This window comes from Anguilla rostrata, chromosome 8 (assembly GCF_018555375.3).
Source record: "Anguilla rostrata isolate EN2019 chromosome 8, ASM1855537v3, whole genome shotgun sequence".
In the NCBI taxonomy this organism is placed as follows: domain Eukaryota; kingdom Metazoa; phylum Chordata; class Actinopteri; order Anguilliformes; family Anguillidae; genus Anguilla; species Anguilla rostrata.
This window is the reverse complement of record NC_057940.1, coordinates 41,755,370-41,777,756: the sequence shown is the minus strand read 5'-3', so window position 1 is coordinate 41,777,756 and position 22,387 is coordinate 41,755,370. Positions and strand designations below refer to the sequence as shown.

At 42.6% G+C, this 22,387-nt stretch overlaps 1 protein-coding gene across 1 annotated transcript in view; it reads right to left on the bottom strand.

The window, feature by feature from the left end:
• The window catches only part of gabbr2 (gamma-aminobutyric acid (GABA) B receptor, 2), a 212,247-nt gene that overhangs the window by 52,628 nt on the left and 137,232 nt on the right, over positions 1–22,387 (bottom strand). The window contains exons 5-12 of the mRNA XM_064348313.1: positions 21,963–22,028; positions 19,700–19,888; positions 18,758–19,000; positions 12,092–12,152; positions 5,767–5,847; positions 3,651–3,801; positions 2,770–2,902; positions 485–592 (exon numbers count right to left, since the gene is read on the bottom strand). Of these exons, the coding sequence (XP_064204383.1) occupies positions 485–592; positions 2,770–2,902; positions 3,651–3,801; positions 5,767–5,847; positions 12,092–12,152; positions 18,758–19,000; positions 19,700–19,888; positions 21,963–22,028 (1,032 nt within the window). The remainder of the gene's footprint in view (positions 1–484; positions 593–2,769; positions 2,903–3,650; positions 3,802–5,766; positions 5,848–12,091; positions 12,153–18,757; positions 19,001–19,699; positions 19,889–21,962; positions 22,029–22,387) is intronic.

Here is a 22,387-nt window from a genome sequence, read left to right as displayed (position 1 = left end):
CATGAATTGCCCAGTTTCAAGTATCAAATCTGTGACACTGAGCTTTTGTCCTTCGAGGAACCTCCATCTCCTTGCACTGTACCCAACAGAGCGAAATAAATGGATGTAATGATTTTGTGAGGAGATCGATGGAGAGATGTCAGGACGGTGCGGTAACTGTGTCTGTGCGCTCTGACTGAAGCTGACACCAACACCGCTCAACGGGTGGCCCTCCTCGCTGGGCTCTCCTTCACACACCCCTCTCCTGTACCGCCCCACCATACAGGAGGACATCTTGTGCACGTCTAGTTTCAAATGAACATCTCAAGGTCATTTTTTACAAAAAAAAGCACAGGCTTTTCCAAGAAGAATAACGATTCTGTAATAAAACGCACACACGGCCTTCGAAAAATGACATTTGAGCATCTTGCAATCATTCTGTCCCAGTGGAAGTGTCTCTGAGCCAAGACATTACAAATGCAAGGGATCGTTTCATTTTGCTTACCTTTTTCTTCATCTTGACATTCTTGAAAATGGCGTGCACCCTCCATGTCTTGGCAAACATTGCGCCAAATGCAGTGGTGTATCCGACAATGAGAATCCAAGTGCGAACCTGAACAAGAGAAAGTTTGAATATCCATCTCAAAGTACCACGTACAACATACAGTAGAAGGTTTGCACAACTTAAATTCTATTAAAGTCAAGCTGCTATGCATTTTTCTGATTAGCTTTGATACAACATGTCTTGTTTCATTCTCATACAATATGCGATGAGAACCACTACAGTAAATGAGTTCAGTAAAGTTCAGAAAAATATTTGCTTCCAAAATAAATTTTTTAAAATTTAAAGCAAGTGCTCTGGGGAGACAGGGATATGAATCATATGATTGGCTTAAATCGTTATGAATGGTTATGGTCATGGTTATTACATTCGTAAAATATTAATAAAATAAAAGAACTGCAAGCCTTATATTCTTGTTCAATAAACTTCTGGGAGAATCAAAGAAACATTAGTGCAAACAAAAAGTTAATTGTCCTGTTTTTCGATGAGAACATTGTGATGAGCTATCATTCAGCAGGCACACTCATCAATAGAGAGGCACGGCCATTCTATGTTTTAAGGCAATTCTCGTACCGTACAGGAACAGGTACAACATTTCATCAAAGCCTGGATGTAAACCAGCAACTTTACAGACGCAAGCCAAACCAGCTTGCCAACGCACCACAATACTGCTCGCCAAAACCTTTAATACGAAATTCCCAGCAGTGGCAAAATTTGCACCCACCTCCCTTAAACATGACTAGGACAAATATCAGTAGTGTCAACCCAGTGACAACTGTGCTCAAACAGCTTAATAAATTACTGTAGCATACAAAGGCTTCCTTTGACTTCCATGATAATGTCTAATTAATGCAGATAAATATGACTGAAACTTAATGCCTGTGATCTTCAAGGACAAAAACACTGGTAATTAACCTTGGAAGACCACAATGCTTTGGGATAATCACAGAACATAAAATAACGTCCTGGGATTTTGTTTTCTGTCAGTCTGGGGGAGGGGGGGCGCATTCCGAACAATCAAAATTAATTTCGCTTTCTCCTGGGCGCAGTGTGCGTAGACGACCCGCTAATGGTCCCCAATAACAATCGCGCCATTGATTGGTCGTCCACGGCGCGCGCTGTAACGACGCGACGTGACAGCTGATGGGAGCGGGGGGGCGGGCCTGGCTGTGTGGCCGCATCCTGATTTACACAGGCAGGGAAGCCGCTCGGCGCCTGGCGCATCCGTCAGGCCCCCAGGAGAGCAGGGGGCACAGAGAGGTCAACCGTTCACCGGTCACTGATTTATTTATTTATTTTTTTTCATCGAGCAGCATGCACTCAGTGAGCTGCTCAATGCTGATATGCGCCATCGATGAGCAGTTAGCGGATTCCTACTGTCCACACAGACGGGGGCCTGGGTGAGTGCACTCTCAAAGCTCTATCTATGGATCAGATTTGCACTGGTTTGCCCTGTTCCTGCGCATAAATGTGGTATGTAGTACACAGCACCAGACATTCAATTTATTCATGCACAAAACGCATGTAGTTTTAAGCATCACTGTCAAGGATATTAGCCTATATCTGTAACTAAACACAGGGAACAGTGATATAATGAAGGCAGACTAAATCGGACGTGAGCCATCCAACATCAAAGAAGATAAAACTCATATCCCAGAAGAAGGACTCCTTTGTGATGGTGCAATGATGACAATGGCTGCTGGAAGACTTCAGTCTATTCGTCTCCGTGAGATTTAATGGATAGACACTGGGCAGTGCTTGCCTGCAGTTGGTTTGGTAAATCATGCAAGGCATTATTGAAGCAGCCATTAATGTGACAAACATCTCAACGTCAATAATCAATGCTCCTCAATTTGGAGAAGTCTCAGTTTGTCACATTTAAGAGGTTTATGAGATAATGTACACCACATGCATTAGAAAGTAATGGGAGAATGAGGCTTCTGGAATCTCAAAATGGGTAGACCAGTCACGAGTAATCAATGACACACTGATCTAAATAAAATACAGTGTTCCACTTTGAAGAATAAAGCCTTTTGATTGGTTGAAGCAAGTCAGGGATCTACAGCAGATGGTAAGCCAGGCAGCATGTGAGTGCTTATGAATGGGGCAACACTTACCAAATTACCAAACCTTGGCAGTGCACCAAAATCCAGATTCACATTTTCAGTACAAACAAGTCGACTTAACTTTTATAACAAAAGTGTGTACGTGCTAGCGCGCATACTCACGGTGCAAAGGGTTTCAAACTCTTTGTCCGACACGAAGGACCCGTCAAGGCCGAACAGGAAGATGGAGGCGTAGGACAGCATTCCACCGAGGATAATCAGGTTGTTCATATATGGACTGGACATCTTTATTAACCTGGGCAGATGGAGACAGATGGGGGAGGGGGGAGGAGTCAGTCTGACTGATATTGATCTGGAGCTACCCAGGATGCAACGAGCCACGTTTGCCTTTATGATTAATAAATGGGACGCCTGGCTGACCCATTTACACCAGTCTGTTGGGATCCTCTAAATATCCCCTTCTAAGAAGCCAGCAGCGTAATGACTCCTATATTCCATCTGCAAGCTTGGAGATAAGGGTTTTTTTTCATTGAGACGAGGTCAGGCTAAAAGGGGTTTTTGGTGCACAGGGAGGAAATCTACTATACCCAGGCTATGGGCTTCGTCGCTCGATCAATGGCGTGTTCCACTTCGCTCGTGTCACTGAACGTCGACGCGTTTAGTTGGCTAAACATGTTGGGATAAGAAGCTTACCGAGCGGGGAATGTGAAGAGCTTCAGAAAACGAACCGCTTCTCTGAAATCAAAATTTGCTAAATGGCCGAATGTTCCAGGGCCAAATATCTATTGCCATATGAAACCGAATTCTGAAATCCATGCGACCCTCGATCTATGAGGAGGCATTGGCTGTCATCCCTGTCTTCGATCTACAGACACAGCAGTCAGCCAGGCAGGGGAAACACTCAGAAAGAGAACATTTAAACTCATGTGACCTAATATGGCATACGGCACTGAAACAGGGACCAAAAGTAGATGCGGTCAGCGTGTCTCTTGACCAGAAAGGGCTCGGCTGTACCCCCGGGGTGAACCCGAGAGCGACGTCACCTGTGGTTGCGGTTCTTGATGTTGAAGAAGAGGAAGGCGCCGGCCATGAACATGCCCAGGATGGTAATGGTGGACAGGATGCTGTAGAGGGGCACGTTGATGTGACGCCGCTGCAAGCGCACAAACGTCCGGTCCTTGGGGGGCTCCACTCCTACAGCACAGAGGAACCCGATTGGTCAACTGCCTGCCCGGGACAATCCATAATGCAGCGCTTGTGCATGCGCATACGTGCACACATGCATGCATCGCTGTATGTGCTTGGCTGCATGTGCATGGCAGTGTATGTGCGTGTGTGTGTGTGTGTGTGTGTGTGTGTGGGTGGGTGTGTGCGTGTGTGTGTGTGTGTTAAACAGAGTGAGCTGGATCTACAGAAAGAAATGTATTTTAATTCTCCACAGAATTGAAAGTTGGCATGTAAGCAATCTGTAAGCATTCTGCAGTGCTCTGCTGGTGCTTAGCCCCAGGCTGCTGATAGGGACTTTTGTCAAGTGGGTTGGGACTGATTTATCACATTAAAACCAGCTAATATCCAAAATGTAAGAGTACAGTACTAAACATTAGCATACGGTATTTGTAATTTTAAAAGTATGAAATCCAAAAATTAATAATTACATAATAGTACAGTATACACACACACACACACTCCAGAATGTATTGCTATACTTGTGAGGACTTCCCATTGATTACATTCATTCCATAACCTCTAACCCTAACCCCAACCACTACATGCCTAACCTTAACCCTAAGCTAAGTCCTAACCCTAAAACAGCCTCTTGAACTTGTGGGGACGAGCAAAAGGTCCCCACCTTGCGTAATTTTCCTCATCTTTCTATCTTTGAGGGGACATTGGGTTCTCACAAAGATGGTAATACATGTCCACACACACACACACACACACACACACACACACACTTTCCAGTAAAATCTGGTACCAGATTTTCCCAAACCCAGGCGTGTGTCAGGAGAGCTTGCTGAGTGTGCATGTCCGTATGTACATTGGCACTGATAAATATATAATGTGAGTGTAGTTGTTCTGAATCTGGCCTCAATGGTATTTAATACATATTCCTATTATTTATGAAATATGAAGCCAGTTCCTTCCATCAAAATTAGCCACAGCCGCTAAAATGAAGCCAAGTTGACAGGGAACACGTAGTGTAATCCAGAAAGCATGTATATATCCCCCCAAACTGCAACACACTCATAACAATGTTATATAACAATTGTTACTAATATTGCTTCCTAGGCTTCTTTTCTTAACTGCCTTTTCAGATACTCTCGCTAATAGGCTTGTTAGTCCTCCAATGTCCTCAAACCAAGACTGCAGAAGCACAAAAACTCTGTGATAGTTCCAAAAATTACATTACAAATTACACTGTATCAGACATTACAAAATGCATAATAACAGTGCAAGATGGGTTGTGTTGGATTTTGCTGGGGTAAATTTTCAAGGTCTTGAGTACATTAAATGCTCCTTTTCCAACTGCATTCATTTGGGGATGCTGGCTAATGCTAAAAGAAGGAGGGGAAGAAAGCTAGCTGTATATTAGAATATGCCTTAAAAACTGTTGGTGTTGGTCCACAACTTTGTGAATAAATAAAAAGTAAAAACATTAATAAGTCGGCTGTATTTCTCAAGCACAGTAGAGCAGATATTCTGGAAGATTTTTTTTTCTGACTTTTTTCAAAATTCTCCTGCTGGGAAAAGTTTTGTGCTCTCTGGCAGCAATCTGTTTTGTTTGTCCTTTTTTTGTTTACTTTGTCAGATGTTGCCAGGATGCCAACTAATTTCAATGGCTGAACTTACAGCGTTGCATGTGAACTTGTCTAAAGTGTGTACTTTAGTCGCAACTGACCAACTAAACTGCAGTCTTAGAAACAAAGGTTGCCTAGACATGGAGTAATTAGAGAGAATACCAAGGCATAAATATGTGAAACAAATTCTCTTCTAAAAAAGGACTCTGTAGACTTTTCGTGGTAAGTAAATTAAATTCAGCCTAGATAAAACGGCCATGTTAGCACAGGAGGCTGAATGCCATGAGTCTGTGTGGCAAACGCTGGCATCAGTCCACCCGCCCTGCTCTCACCCTGGCAGTGCCGACTGTGGCTCCCCTACCTTGAAAGCGGATGGTGTTGTTGATGAGATCCAGGGCGTCCTCAATGGCATTGTATTCCCCCACCTTCACTTCCTGGCCCTCTGTGCAAAGGCAGGAAGAGAGCGTGTGTGACAAGCCTGCTGGGTAAAACTGAACGCCATTGGCGTTTTGCGGAGAGTGGGGATAGCCAGGAGCCATAGTAGCCTCAGGCCATCTTTCAACAAGCAGCTGTAGATGATAAGGGCTTGGACTCAAGACTGCACAGAAAAGCAGTGGTGGCAGGAGAATGCACAACATACAGCAAACACACCAGGGACATTATAGTACATAGGCTAAGTATATTCTGACAAGGAAATGAAACTAATCAAACTGGTACATGCCCAGAAATTTTCAAACACAACTATACATACACACACACACAGAGCACTTGAAATTTTTAAACAACCACACACACATAAACACACACGCAATCACACACATACACACACACACATACTGTACACGCACATGCACACACAACACTTGAAACTTTTAAACACAACCACGCACACATACACGCACACACACACACACACACACACACACACAGCAAGATGCCTGACTGAATATTCAAGGCTTCTTCAATCTCAATCCAAAGTTACACCAGCAGTGCATTGAAAACCTGCTCCAATTTCTTGCCTCAGGCAGTCTATCCCACAGGAGTTCTGTTGTACCATGGAATTCGTGTTATTCCCAAGATGGAGTCCTCTTTATGCTGAAGCTCTGTATCTTGCATTTCATTTTCCGCCAACATTCCTATTCCCACATTCTTATCCCTCCAGAACTGTCTGTACAGAGTCACGTCGCTATGACCCCAGACATAGATAACAAATGACTCTGACATTTCACACTGCCATCATGTCTTCAATGACAAATCTTGAAAACACTTGGAACTAAAAGTTAAAATGGCCATCAACTGATTACAGTAACTTGCTATGTACATTTGGAAAAGGCACCTCAGATCAGTGCACTAAAAGCAGCCCCATAGTTCCCTGAGGTTCATGGTGTGTCAGTAGGAATGGAAAGGAAGGGTATTTTAGAATACACTGCGCCCCGACCAAGAGGGTAGTGCCGGACATTTGTGTGGCTTTTGAGAACATTTAACAACATATATTTCACCGTGCCAGGAGCTGGCAGTGTTTCACACAGTGCGCCATCCATGCCGGATATAAAGGCATTTCTGCTAAACATGAGTCACCTACCTAAATCTGTCTAAATAAAGGCATTAAACAGGCCTCTCTGACAGCTGGCGATAATGGAGTCCATTATGGCGGAGTGGAGCGCTGCTTCTGGAATCTGTCGCACGCCTGTCCTGCAGGTGCGTAGTCACAGCCATTAGATTTGTGTCCTTTGCAGTGAGAAAAGGGCCTCCTGTTTCCGTCGCAAATGTCACTAAGCCAATATTTGAGAGTTGCTGGAAAGAACTGGGGTGTTATATGCTAATATTCTGACAGCATGCTAATGCGCGTTAGTATGCTAACAGCATGCTAATGACCGTGTCCAAATGAATCCCCAGTGATGTCCCCCTTTTATTGAGATAATGATGCTGCGTAGAGCTTTGGGGGGAAGAAAACACAATTAGTAATGTTTATATATACGTTATGCGTGTGTGTGTGTGTGTGTGTGTGTGTGCGTGCATGCGTAGGTGTGTGTGTGTGTGTGTGTGTGTGTGTATGCGCGCGTGTGCGTGTATGTGTGTGTGTATGAGGGAGAGAGTGGCTGTCTGCGGTTGGGCAAGCATTAATTACACAATAAATTAATTCCGGCTGTCATACCGCAAAAGTACACAAAAAGTCTTGAGCCGTTCATCATAATTCCTCCCTATTGCTGTGCAAATGCTGATGCAGTCACGGACATCCTGTCATATGTTCGCCTCCGACTGGATATGCGAAGGCAGGTAAAATATAAAGTAATTATGAATTATGCCATAACGACTGCCGATGCTCCTGGTCTCAGACTCCACAGTGAGCACTGGTTTACAATGTTCTGCCAATAATTTATGTTATATAAAAACAGATCACATTTTATACAAGTATCTCTTAGACCAATTATTTAAGCCAGCAACCTATACAAAATATTAACTAGCTAAATTCTACCATTTGCAGCAAGGCCAGAATTTCACTTTAATGCTTTTTCAGACACAGTAAGAATACAAAAATCAGGGTCTCTCCCAGGAGCCCACTTTAAACACCATGCTAATCTTTCAAGAGCTTAAAACCTGTGATTAGTCCCATGTGTATTTTAACAGCAGAACTGTATTGACCGTGTCACTCACTCAACAGCCCTGTCCACAGTCTTGCCCATAAAAAAGAACCCAAGGCTATTCTCTAAAAGCCTACGCGTGGCTTATCTTTACCTAGCACCATCTCACATATAGGCCTATTTTATGTCACTTGCACATTAGCTAGAGCTCTAAACTAATTTCAAGCGTTCTAGACTTTTAACAAGTGTTTTAAAAGGAAACCCAAGACATAGCTAGCGTATGGTTGCGAACAACCACTATTCTCAGGATTTCGGTTTCTCATAAAACCCTCCCGGAACAGGAGGCTGTCTTTTAGCCATATCTACTTACAATAATTTTATAAACTATAAAAAAACACCAGCTTGAAGAAACATTACACATTTCACACACAGAGGAACTAAAATGACTTCTGTCCTGATTCAGTGTTGGAAATGTTTGTGGCTGTGCCAGTCGTGCCACTGATTACTCACTGGTGAAACCTGACTCTGTTTGTGGTGACAAGTGTGACAACAAGGTCAATGGCATTTAACAACACAGAGGCTGATACTACACTCGCTGCAATAAACCGTCGGTGTAATAAAACACCAAGGAGCAAATAAACCATGTGTGGTTAAAGGCCACGAACGAGAAAAGTGTGTCGTCCAATGCAAGGTTTGGAAGTGCACTTGTTTGTCAACAACGCACAACGCAACTACTTCGGCTTTTATGACCACCATCATCAGATATTGAATCATAATTCCTACTTCCTTCCTTGTTCTAAATTATTTTTTTTTTTTAATCAAATTACTATTTTACAAATGTATGTATTATTGGAATAGATATTGAGTTAAGTCTACTCTATATTAATGATGGCTTAACCATGACATACTGTCACAAAGAGAACAGTTTGTGTCTCGGTGTATGAAAACATTAATGAATTTTGCATTGGTTATACTGGTATTTTAATTGCAATGCAAAAAAGCCAACACTGCATTCTCTGATTCTTAAACTTGAATATATTTTGCTTACATTTAAAAAATATATATATTACCATTGGAACCACTTTTTGCTCATGAAAGGCACCTTGACAATTCAAAATGCTTTAAATTACTTTATGAAAAAATATCACAGTATTTCAAAATGCAGATATGATAGGGTCAACGTTTTGAAGACCCCAATATGTTTTGTTCCACATGAACAACTGAAATTTCATCTGGATATAGTCATATTACTTGGCTGGAAATCAGTTGTATCCAGAGAAGTTCCATTGCAGTTATTGATATCACTATAGTATGCTGTGTGAAATGAAACGTAATTTTTGAATAATAACACATTTTAAACACATGCATGCACATGCACTTGCACACTTATATTCCCCTTGCATTAGCCTAATGACATAAAAGAGGTTTACACAAAAAAGTTATTATATTTTTGTCTCTAAATATGCTTCTGGGCCTTCGTATGCTAACTCACTGGCTTCATGAAGCATCTAGTGTCAGCCTGTTCTTCTATGGTCTGCCTAACAGCTGTTCAAAGATTGGATTTTCATGGACGTGCTTGCGATCCATTTAATCGTCGCATTGCACCAACCAGAAAAAAAATTACTTTTATCAAGTAATAATCTCCCCTAAAAGAAAAACATCAATGCCATTCATTTATATTTTATTTTCAACCAAATGTGGTAAGAAAACACCTCTCATTTTCAAGTGTATGTGTTCATTGGTATGGTCACAAATCTTTCATTCAAACTTCATTTTTACCGCAAAGCAACAAACTTGAGAAACTTACACAATATCTACACCTTCCCAGATGAATTAATTCAAGTTTGACAACTGCATTGCTGAGTGTTTGAAGGAATGTTTGACAGCCCAAGTTTCCACGAGCAACAGACACAGGCCTCAGGATATTTCGGCACACAACAAAAGGACAGCAGTGGAGAGAGGATCAGCGCCTCTTTAAATATTCATTCTGGGCAAGCCCTTCACCACTGCTAATGTGAAAAAGAGGTGTCATGTACTTCTTGTCAAGTCAGGACAGGACCCTGAGATAGGACGGACACAAAGAGAGGAGGGAGACAGGGACCGTTACTTTGCCCCGGAGTGGTCATTTTTGACAGACACTTCAGAAAGCTAAAGTAAGCACCCAGAAGCCCACACATTAAAATTTTCAGTGTCAAATTAACTCTTACAGTGTACATGTGGTCCCTATTGGACTGTTAGAGTTGAACTAGCAGTTAACGTTTTACTGTGCACTGTTAATATGTTTTTCTATATATGTAACTTAAGGCTTTTTAACTATATTGTTCTAACATTTTTGAGTTGCCAAGTAGTAAAAAAGCTACTGTACTGAGCTGCCGCAGGATGCAACAGGGTGTGTCCTCATTAGAGATAGGAAGAGTTTAAGGGAGCCAAGATTCCACAGGTTACTCCTGCATTAGGTCCTCCTAACAATGTGCCAGGCTCCCAAAAGTTACCAACTATAAACTGGTAAGGAAGGGCGATGTATATGAACATCAGCAGTTGCACTAATTCTCTTCTGTAAATGTTTAATAATGCACTGTAACCAGCAGCACATCTGGTCATTGCATAATTGGACATAGAGTTGCTCAGTGCTGGATCATAGCAGTTGGCCAAGTTGCCCCTCTCTCATCGTGCAAGAGAGCCCCCTCTGGTAGATTTGGGTACTGCAAGTCTTCCTATACCATGTGTCCTCTGACACAACAACTGCAGTTTCGGTAGTGGGCAGACCAAAGGGTCTGGCAGAAAACTTTCCTCAAACTGATGTTTGACCTTGCATGAACAGAATGCGCTCAAGAGCATTATTGGGCATTTCATATTTGGAGAAATTAAATATTTGGGATCCTATTTTTACAGACAAAAAAATAAATAAATAATCCAAAATATGCATTGTGCAATTATCTTTGAAGCTGTCTAAAGTACTTGCTTTTTTAATCATTTGTCTCCCCAATTCGGAATTAAAAGTTTCAATCTATCACCGCAATCCCTCTAATCTCCTACATAACTAGGGAAGGAGCACACTACTAGTGCACGGTTGCTCAGACCTGCAGCCAGCCAACACCGATTTCCACTCCTCCATTTACCAGAGAGTTGTTGCAGCTACGGGACCACAGGGCTGCACAACCCCCACAGCTGCCATAGGCGGCATATCACAAAGAGCCCGACCGACCAGAGGAGCTGCCGTTTCGGTGGGTGACGTGCCGCCCGTGCGACCCTGCCTTCCTGGGTGGTACTGTGGTAAAGGCGGCATTAGCCAACGACTCCCAGCCTGCCATGACCTAGACTGGATCTAAACCGTGGGGCACATCACTGTGCCAAGAACAAGAGACTCAACAGGAATCAACACGAAGGATAAAGGTTAAAGTATGGCTAATTGAACTTAAGTTTTTAACTTAATCCCTTTTCTGATGTTTTACTACTTTCACTCATTATCTGTTTTTCTCAACTTGTGAAGTCATCTTTATTAACATATTAACATAGCATAGCTTCGATTTTCATTAGAGGAGAACATGCCTCCTATCTCAACCAAAAGCATCCACTGCTGTTCATTAGGCTCAATAGCATGTTCCTCCCTAAATGTATCCTAAATGTGTCCACCACGTTCCCATATACATAATCACTCAGTAGAGTGCATTGCTGTAATTCAACTTCCACTTAAATAATTTTCAAAATAATGCAACATTTCAGTGAAACTGTAATCCAATTTGTCCTTCAATTCAAGTCATTTTCATTGAATGATGCAGTTAGTGCCTGCTGGTTCGATAACAATATGATAAGACTAATGATTGGTATGCAGTACTTGATGAAAATTCTGGTTAAGAGCAAAAATGCCTTTCCCTTGTCACAAGGACAAAGAGACTTTTGGTTGGACTTGTGTTAAGAGGAGTAGACTTATTTTAAACAGACAGGAAAGGCACTGTTTCCTGTGTGTCACAAAACAAAGGAGTACGTCTAAGGATGAAGGAGGATAATAAATAGCCAGCAGGTTAGGTTTAATGGAAGAGGGCACTTTGTCCGACACAAGCTTCATGACTGTGCAGGCTTTATAGGAAGACAATGTTGACTTACCTTGAAACTGTGTGAATTTGATCGTCCCCATTCTCTCTCCATTCCGGAACATAACTTGACCCTTGGAAAAGAGGGAAAACCAAGAACACTGATTAATACAGTTCTCAGCATTACCCCCAATGAAAGCTCAACTATTTATTTCCACTTCAGGTACCTAATCATGGATAACATAAATTTCAAGAGAAGAGCGGACAGAACCTTCCAAACAATCTGCAAATAGCATTTTTATTACCATTAGAAAGCACTGTTTCTCAAAATTTTGGTTTTGCTTAACATGCTCTGCACAGAAAGGGCTAGCATGTGTATCCTTTGCACAGTGAAGATAAGCATGTGCATCCTCTGAACAGAGAGGGTGAGTATGCGTATCCTCTGCACAGACAGGGCTAGCATGTGTATCCTCTGCACAGAGAGGGCTAGCATGTGTATCCTCTGCACAGTGAGGACTAGCATATGCATCCTCTGCTTAAACAGAGCTAGCATGTGTATCCTCTGCACAGACAGGGCTAGCATGTGTATCCTCTGCACAGAGAGGGCTAGCATGTGTATCCTCTGCACAGTGAGGACTAGCATATGCATCCTCTGCTTAAACAGAGCTAGCATGTGTATCCTCTGCACAGACAGGGCTAGCATGTGTACCCTCTGAACAGACAGGGCTAGCATGTGTATCCTCTGCACAGAGAGGGCTAGCATGTGTATCCTCTGAACAGACAGGGCTAGCATGTGTATCCTCTGCACAGACAGAGCTAGAATGTGTATCCTCTGCACAGACAGGGCTAGCATGTGTATCCTCTGCACAGACAGGGCTAGCATGTGTATCCTCTGCACAGACAGAGCTAGCATGTGCATCCTCTGCACAGACAGGGCTAGCATGTGTATCCTCTGCACAGAGAGAGCTAGCATGTGTATTCTCTGCACAGACCGGGCTAGCATGTGTATCCTCTGCACAGACAGGGCTAGCATGTGTATCCTCTGCACAGACAGGGCTAGCATGTGTATCCTCTGCACCGACAGGGCTAGCATGTGTATCCTCTGCACCGACAGGGCTAGCAGTGTATCCTCTGAAACACATGCAGCCATCTTTCCACTCCACGGCCCACCAGCTGAGCCACGCAGCCACTGTGCCAGAGACCTGAACTACTTATACAGCTGATGAAAGTGCAGGCTGCAGTTACAAAATTGAGAACTGGAGACGCTCGTGTTTGACGAGGCGGGGAGTGCCCTCCTGGCTGTGACCCTCTCTCTCAGGGTAAGGCTAAGGACAGTTATGCAGCACCACAGTTGCCGCTAGTATAATGAGATGAGAGGGATTTTGATCATGGGCCACTGGGAATTTCACTAGGCTGAGAACCAGGAAAGTGCTTTACCAGGAAAAGACCCCATCCTCCCCATATAGTATTTCTGCCCACCCACTGTATTTCTGTGTTATAAAGACATAAGATATGGACCATATGGGGTATACTGTGCATATTGTCTTTATGTCCCCCTCAAGGCAAATAAAGCCATTTTCATCAGATGGTGCTGCTCATTACATTGTGCCTGGGTTTACGATGTGAGGCCCTGCTTCTCTTGACAATCTTGAGGAACCCTCTGGAACCTTTCCTTACACGTTATCACAGCTAATTAATTTCAGAGGGAGATAAGAGGCGGACCAGATACAGTAGATGCATTTGGGGTAGATAATGGCCTGAGATTATACTTTTGGATTTTATATTTGTTTATTTTTCATCACTCACTCCTGGCACTGTAACTAGAGCTTACCACAACAACATCTGACAGAGAGCAGTGCCTGGACCATTTGTCATAGTGGAGGCCTGTGAATTGATCGGTCTTTCAGGGTATACATAATTACTTGCTAAACAAATTGATTTGTCAAATAAAAAAGGAGATGAATGAAAGGACCGATAAGAAATCAATCACCCATTTCATGCCTTATCTAAGAAAGTATAACTTGTTGTTTGTAGTGACGGTCGATCTCTTAAAAGAAAAAAGAAATACAAATGTCAGAATCTCTACAAGAGCAAGTTTGGTGGTGTGTTTTGAGTGTGCAGTTGGAGATTAAAGTGGTACTACATAAGCTCTTGAACATCACCCAACAGATTGGTTGTAAAAGCTTTTGGGCCGCAAACTATATCCTTGGAGTTCAACACAGAGCAGGACTTACAATTTAAGTGCATTGACCAATGCGCCATGTTCCTAAATAAACCGTAGCCCATCCTTCACTGTGCTATCTGACTGAGAAAAACATCAAATCAAATCAATTTATTTATATAGCGTATTTCACAGCAATTGTCACAATACGCTTCACGGACAACCCTGGCCTAAACCGCCACAGGAGCAAGTCTACAGCAACAGTGGCAAGGAAAATCTCCCTGTGACAGATGGGAAGAAACCTCAGAAGGAACCAGGCTCAAGGGGGAAACCCATACTCCTCTGGTTGGCTCAGGGTGTACATTAGTTACCAAAATGGTCAGTCAGTCAGTCAATGGTTACATCGTTCATATTGCGGCTCAGATGATGGGCGGGGTTGAGTGGCCTCATCGAATAGATATGAAATGATACAACACGGAATGCTGAACAAAGTGCCACTGACGGATTTGATTTAGAATAACCCAACGCAAAATGATAGAATACCGTGTGATCTGATAGTGTGATATGGAGCCATACAATTCTGAACATCACAATATGGCACTGTCCGATGCTGAACGACTCAAAAATGAACCTTGTGACAGCACAAATTCCAAACATCACTCATAAATTGTAACAAATCAACAGGAGATATTAACTTAATTTGCCTTCTGGATAATCACAATTACAAGAAAAAAAACTGCAAATAACTTAACGGATATGTAAATATTCTTTTGGAAAAAAAAATCAGTCCCTTAAAATATTGTATTTTCCAGCAGCCATCCCAAAAGTTCATTTAATTCATAGTGCCATCCTTCTGCCCTCAGAGAGCTCTCTAATTTGTCATTTAATTGGAGTTTTGGATTATTTGACTACACGAAACAGGTGAAAGAGACAGAGAGCATGAACGATTCAAACAGCATTTAAACCGGGGAGGCCTTGGAAGAGCCAATTTAACATCAAAAGACGCAAAATGCTTTGAAGTTTCAAGCGCGCACGTCCTACCAGTGTGTCTTCATTCGGCTTCTGTGATGATATAAATGTGCTGTATAACAACGAGCTTAAACAGATCGGTGCAAATGAGGGTTTGGATACAGGGCAGGAGAAGGCAGCAGCTGTCAGGGCTCTGCCATTGGGCTTGTGCCTTGTTGCTAGGGTGGGTGCCAGGGCAGGTTGTGCCCCGTTGCTAGGGCGGACGCAGAACCCGCTCTAAATCAGGTGGCAAAAAAAACGGCACTGTGGTTTTTCGTCTGAAGTCTTTATATACACGACAAAAGATTATATTAAGCTATTTATGGATTCTGCTAATCAACACATCACTTCAGCACTTTAGGTTTCTGTTAAAAAACATTTCAATGCTGGAAATGAAGCGGAGCCTTCGTATCACATGCCATCACTGAAACACAACGTCTGCCAGAGCGCGAGTCAAAGATGCATGAAGCTTAGTGTTCTGTCCAAAAGTTTGTTCCTAGGTCTCGTTCAATCGTGACATTTCCCATTGACATTTTATATAACTGAATAAAATTAAAAATGTCCCCACAAGTATAACATTTACATTGGGACAGAACTAACAATCGAAGTACAGCCACTATTCTGTATGCAGTGCTCCATGGAAACACGCAGCATATTAGCACACTATTCCACAAGCAATGCCTTTTCCAGTAATAATTTCACTGCATTGAAAATAAACACTTGGTTGTGCAACAAAAACATGACAAATTGAACTAAAAAATGTATAATGAATAAACCCACAAAGATGTTACTGTAATACAGGGACTAAGAATGGACTGGAAGAGCCTTAGCAGGCATTACGCTAACCTGCAACCTGTCCGCCCTTATTACTCCTGTGAATGGGCGTCATACTAACTCCCTGCAGTTGGGGGCCTGAGGTCCCCAACCCAACAGAACAGCCCCGCCAGATCCCAATGCCAACCGGGCCTATCTGCTGAGTACCTGCAGGGGGCGTACTGATGGCCCCCCTGGCGTACGGCAAACTCTGGCCCATCCCCAAATGGAAGCGTTGCAGCTGTTTAACTATACAGGAAATGACTTTTAGAATTATTCACTGCGCTGGAACCAGCGGTACTGAATGCCAAGATGAAAAAAGTCATGCTCAATGTGTGCTCAATGGGCGGCAAGCTACGCAATGAGCCAAAAAATTACTAATAGTCTGTGGCACCATTGGGAGGAGCCAGTGCTGTAGTTACCCAAGGAGAGCTTGCCAACTTAAAGTCACACTACACCTAGTGTAAAAACGCACTCTACATGCACTTGCCACTGCATACTCTCGGTCACATCTGGCTTGGTCATAAGCCTTAACTATCTTGTTTATTGCGGCCAGCCTATGCCCATTTACTGGCTGAGCCCAAACGTGGCTCCCGAACTGGATGGATTCACTGGGGAGTGTTTGGTACATCCACCCCAAAACATTTCCCCTGTGCTTGTGTATGGGAAGGTAGCGCTGTTGCTCTTAGCGCTGTGACTTGACCGCACCAAGACCCTGTGTGTCAGGGGACAGCGGGGTGTCGTCCGTGTAAAAGGGACAGTGTGAGACGGCGGCGACGGCAGGAGCACCTCTCCCCGCGCCCTGCAACGTGCTGTTGAGCAGAGCTACAGGATTAGCATTTCCTATTAAATTCCAGCTCTCTTATTCACCTGTTCTGATGACTTGCTGCCATGGGGCTGTGACACCAGCCAGTGAACGCGTGATGCCCCTCCAGATATGCTGCCCTCAAAAAAAATCACACCGCTTGAAGAACTTTGGATAGAGGTTATTTGAAGTCAATCTATAGTACTGTACTCTACAATAGCAAAAAAATCTAGTATTTGATAAGAGACAGAATTGGAACATCTAAAGTGCTTTTTTTCTGCAAAGTAACAATGGTAACCCTATAATGGAATGCAGTATAATGAACGTTAAACTGCGCAGAGATGTCTGAGAGTGTAGCAGTGTAGTGTGTACAATGACTGGAAAGCAATAACCGTTGAGCACAAGGCATTGCTTCAGCCCTCTGCCCTGTTATTTGCTCAGTGTCCCAGTGCTTTCACTGGGGCATGCCTCGAAACTAATGTTTCAGTTCCTGCATTACTGCGTTACTGTCCAATCAATAACAGGAGTGTTGATGACTGCCCGGCAGGTCATCCGCGAAGAACAGTAGAGTGCAGGAAGCAGCGGAGGCAGCATTTGGCGTCGTGGCCCAGGATTCATAGCGTGGAACCGGGGAGAAGACCTCAACAAACTGGGCCAGGCGACTAGGCCAGACTGTTCCACGAGTGACCTGTCTTTATTGGGCAAACTCAGAGATCCGTCACCTGAATCAGCTGCAGATATAGCCACGGTGCACTGCTGATTCCAATGATGCATATCTCTCTCTCTCTCTCTCTCTCTCTATCACTTCCTCTCTCTCTTTCTCTCTCTCTCCTTCATTCTCACTCTGCATGTGTTTGTGTGTGTGTGTGTGTGTGTGTGTTTAAAGAAGTGTGTTGGGGAGAGTTTATGCTTTGCATAAAATATGGTATACCAACACAGAAACATAATCATCTGCAAAGCCTGGATTTAAAAGGCCATCATCACATTTTTTGATGATGCAAACAGGCAAAAATGGATTTACACCCAGAGGTCGAAACACGATAACGCTCTCACGGTCTTCTGCTAAAATATTTACAAATGCACTCAAGAAATAGCATTTATCTTCATATTCCTGTTTTCCTCTTCTGCTCACAGATGTGTGACTTTGGACTGGCAATGTGAATAAATTGTTTTGACAGGTAATCTTCCCAACAGGGTTGGCATTTGAAATATTTTCTGTCGGTTTTGAGCTTGTGTACCTCCCCCCATTCAAAACTTTCTTTCTGCAATTTTCCACAACTTTTCTGTACATAAAATATACAATTCAGCTATCACTGAACAAATACTGAGAGGTGGACCATGGTTGGCTCCAACAAATAACAGTATTTTATTTCAATGTATATATGCAGTTACATCAGAATTCTATTTTCTATTGCAAAAGGATGATAATGACTTGCACAATATATTGTACCATAATGCCTCTACACTATTTTGGGCTTCAGGAAAAGTCAAGTGATCAATGAAAAATTATGCATGCTCTGCACTCCCAAAAATAAACCTGTTCCATTACAAGGAACAGTACTGTATATTGACACCCCATGGCTCTTGAAGTAGCAGTAGTTGAGCCTTGTATTACATTAATATTCGGTATTACCGAGCACTGACCATATATTTTATGAGATATTTCATGCTCTAATGTGCAGAGACCTTCTTCTATACAGTGGTGTGAGGTACCATTCCTTTCTGGAAGGGTTTGTACATTTTGGCGCATCACAGGAATAAACAAAATAAACATGGTGGCAATAGTCTTTAGCAGAGACTTTTTAAACAATCTGGTTGTTTGGGTCTGAACTGGTTATTGATACTCCAGACCATTCAGTTCTCCTGGTCGGGGAACCCTTTCCTCCAAGCAAGAAGAGTGCAAGGCACAGACTTCTTTTTCTGGCGTGTGTCTCGGCTAAGAAAACACTTACCGTCACTCCGAAAAAGTTGGTCTCATTCATGGCGTCCAAGACCATCTTCCCCACCTCCTTGTCGTCGACGGTAAAGTTCCGGAAGACGTTTTCTCTCTCTTTCTCTCGCAGTTTCTCCCTGACCCCGGTCAGTGTCTTTGCTATGACCCAAATGCCATCGTAAGCGAATCCGTGGAACTTGCTGGATTCCACTCCTTTCTGCTGCCTCTGTCTGTTATACTCCCGCTCATACTCCTGTGGTGTCTACATACAGAGGCAGAAGAGGTTGTTTAGAAAAGGCCTGTTTATGACTACTTTATTGGTGTCCTGAGGGTACAGGAAAATTAGCATTTTCTCAACAACAAAAAAACAAAAAAAGAGCTTGGCGTACACCACATGATAAAGTAAGACATTGAGAACTGGATTTAATCACCTGTTATTGATCAAACTGCTAATCATAATGAACATACAATCTAGCTGTTGATATTTTGCATGGAGTGACTAATCCATGATGATCAAACTGCCCCTAACTGTGCTGTATTGTACTGTATTTGGTGACTAAGAAGAAAATTCATTTTGGCTGAATTCCTTCTTCTGTCTGTAGCAGTAATGTAAGATTGGAAGAGAAGAAAAGCCGAAATAAACAGAATAAAATTAATGATGGATAATAAGATTCACTGTTGGTCACTGTTGCAGTGACTATCAAAAGCATGTTGTAATTGTGGTAATATCGATGGTACTTCAGCTAGACATATTAAGGTTATGATGAGTAAAATTTTTGGAGAGTAATCTAAGATGGCTGCCTTGCATCACCCATGTTGGTGCAACTTATTGTTGGCGAGTTTACCCTGTCTCCTGTGATAACCATTCATGGTCAGCTCACTCAGTGGTGTGCACTGCGATGAGACGTTTCATGCCTTTGGGTTGATAAGATGGTGTGGGGTACAGGGAAGGCACACCTACCCTCCCAGAGATGCCCTTGGTCTGCTTGGCACTGAGTGGTTCAAAGTCCACACTGATGTAGCCCTCCATAGCCGTCAGCAGCTTCCTTGTGGTGCAGTTTGTGGAGTTAGCCTGCTCCCACCAGTTCCCCTGGTACCAGCCTGGGATAATCCACTGGTACTTACTGCCAAACATGTTCAGGTTGTAGGCCTGGGATAAAATAGGAAGTGACATCAAGGTTTTACGGGAAGTCACACCGCCAATGTTAAATATCACCAGATGGCAAGCTTGAGAACTCCTTCCTTCTCCTAATTTTCTACTTTTCAAAGAGGCGTAACATTTCTTAGAGGGATATTCCACCTAAAAATCAAAACACATGATGTTTACATTGAGTGTTAGCGATCCATAAATACATTTTTACAAATATGTCCAAAGTTAAGTATCAACATGATGTATGAGATTGGGCCAGGCAAATACAATTGATTTCAAAGGGGGTAAAATGGCATCTCAAAACCAAACATTTAAATGAACCTTTATTTTTGTTTAAAAGTTCATGCAGGAAACATGTAAATGGAATGTTCTTGTTTGTCTTGATAGTCTCACTGAGCTACTGATAGACACACACTGGTGGTAAAACTGATTGTTGCTTATTTCAGAACATTGCATTGTATTCTGGCACTGATAAACTCAGGTAACTTGCTAAACAGGAGGATCCCCATTGTTTCTACTCATGACAAATGCCTGAACCAACTAAACATGAATAAATATCTATGCTGTAAATGTAGAGGGCAAAATATCTCCTGGGATACATAAAGAGGATAGTTTATTATAATATAATCGAAATAACATCATTAATGATATAGTTCAACAGTTGCGATTTGTTACAGCGAAAGAAAGACGTTGCATTATTACATATCATTACAGAATAAGAGGAATTTTCACAGAACTGTTCTGGGGCTCTCCCACTGAGCATAGGCACAGTATGATACTAGCTGGCTAGCTGTAGTGATAAACTAAAGTGTTTCAAGCTCTTCTGGAGACACACATGCCTAATTTCAATCTGCCCTGCAGTAGAACATTGTCTTGGCAGTGAGTGTTATTTAAAAAGAGGCAATTAAATTGTGTAACCTGCTGTCACTGGCAAGCGAAGAGCCAGTTATGAATTAATAAGGGCTTCCGGAATCTGGTCACTGCACAAGTTCTGTGCCCACACACAAAATGACAGGCCATCATTGCATTTGCAAAAAGACCTGCGAGAACCCATAATGCTATCATCTTAAACCAGATGGGAGACGAAGCACCCATTGTGCCTCTTGACCTGGTCAATGTCGTCTGCAGAAATGCACGGAGCGATGCAGTCAAAATAGATACACTTCTGATGCATTCACATGCACATCTGACTATTTTCCATGTTGGGGTTTAGACAGTACTACAGGAGAACTGGCCCCTATCGCAGGGGGTCATATATCTCACTGACGACAGCTGGAAGGCTAAGTGCATCTGACATATTGTTGGGAGACAGTAGCACGAGGAATCCTGGCCAGTTTAAAACCACCCTCGTATAACAGAACAGCCAGCGCCAAATGAGAGGAGTTCTGTCAGCAACTATAGGGCCCAGCTCGCTTTTCCAACTGAACCACTTGGGAGCCATTTTCTAATTATGACATGCAAATCAAGAAAGAGTCAGCAAGCAAGCTAATAGCAAAAATGTCTATTTTTCTCCTCTTTCTTTTGAAAGGCCCAGTTTATTGACTTTTAGAGGATTGTCTAATCTATAAAGGTCTATATCCTGCTCTCACTTAGAACTTTTATCACTTGATTTCTTAGGTTTTCAGTCCGACCAACATATTTTTGTTATATAGGACAGGGATGAAAACAATGAAACATTGGTTATTGGGTTATCCCCCCTCCCCCACCCACCACCCCTCCAAACATTGCAGCATATCTGACAGGTTCCCATGCACATTGTAATTTTCCTTGATCAGAATGGATTAGATATAAAACTTAGCAAAACTCCTTTGGCAGTGAGCCCATACACTGTGACTCATCACGATGCTGCAGTGACTCTCAAATGTGTTTAAGTGAAAGCTTCCACCTCCATCTACATTTCCCAGGAAGGCAGAAGGGAACTGGACACTGATGATTTACATAATCTCGCCAAATGCCTAATAATCTTTATCATTGTGTGTACTTGAGCCATGGTGTTCCCTTTCAACACTTTCCCTAGTCAACCTGTGCCTCTGGTCTCCAACGGCGGTGATGAGAAAACGCATCACATACTTACACAGCAGAAGACTTTTGAGGCCAGGTTCTCATCAAACTGCCCGATAATTATCCTCACGTCGTTATCCTGTGAATGACACACAAAAAATTGAAATAGGGTAATGCCTAGGCCAATAATATCACAGCTGTTTGTCTGGAAAATGAAATGAAATCATCCGCTCTGAAAACTGTTCCACATTTAAAGGACAGAAGACAACTGTACTCTGAATGAAATCTATTTCTACTTAGATTTATCCCATCCTTATAGCTAAAAAAAGAAAATGTGATTTCATACAGATTCATTGCAAAAGACTTCACCATGCCATCATCAACACAGTGTATAATTGTATATTGCAAATATTAGTTACATCTAAATTCAATCCAAATTCAAATGGTGTACTGCTTGAGCTCTCAATGTACCCGCTTTCACACAAAAAAGAAATCAAA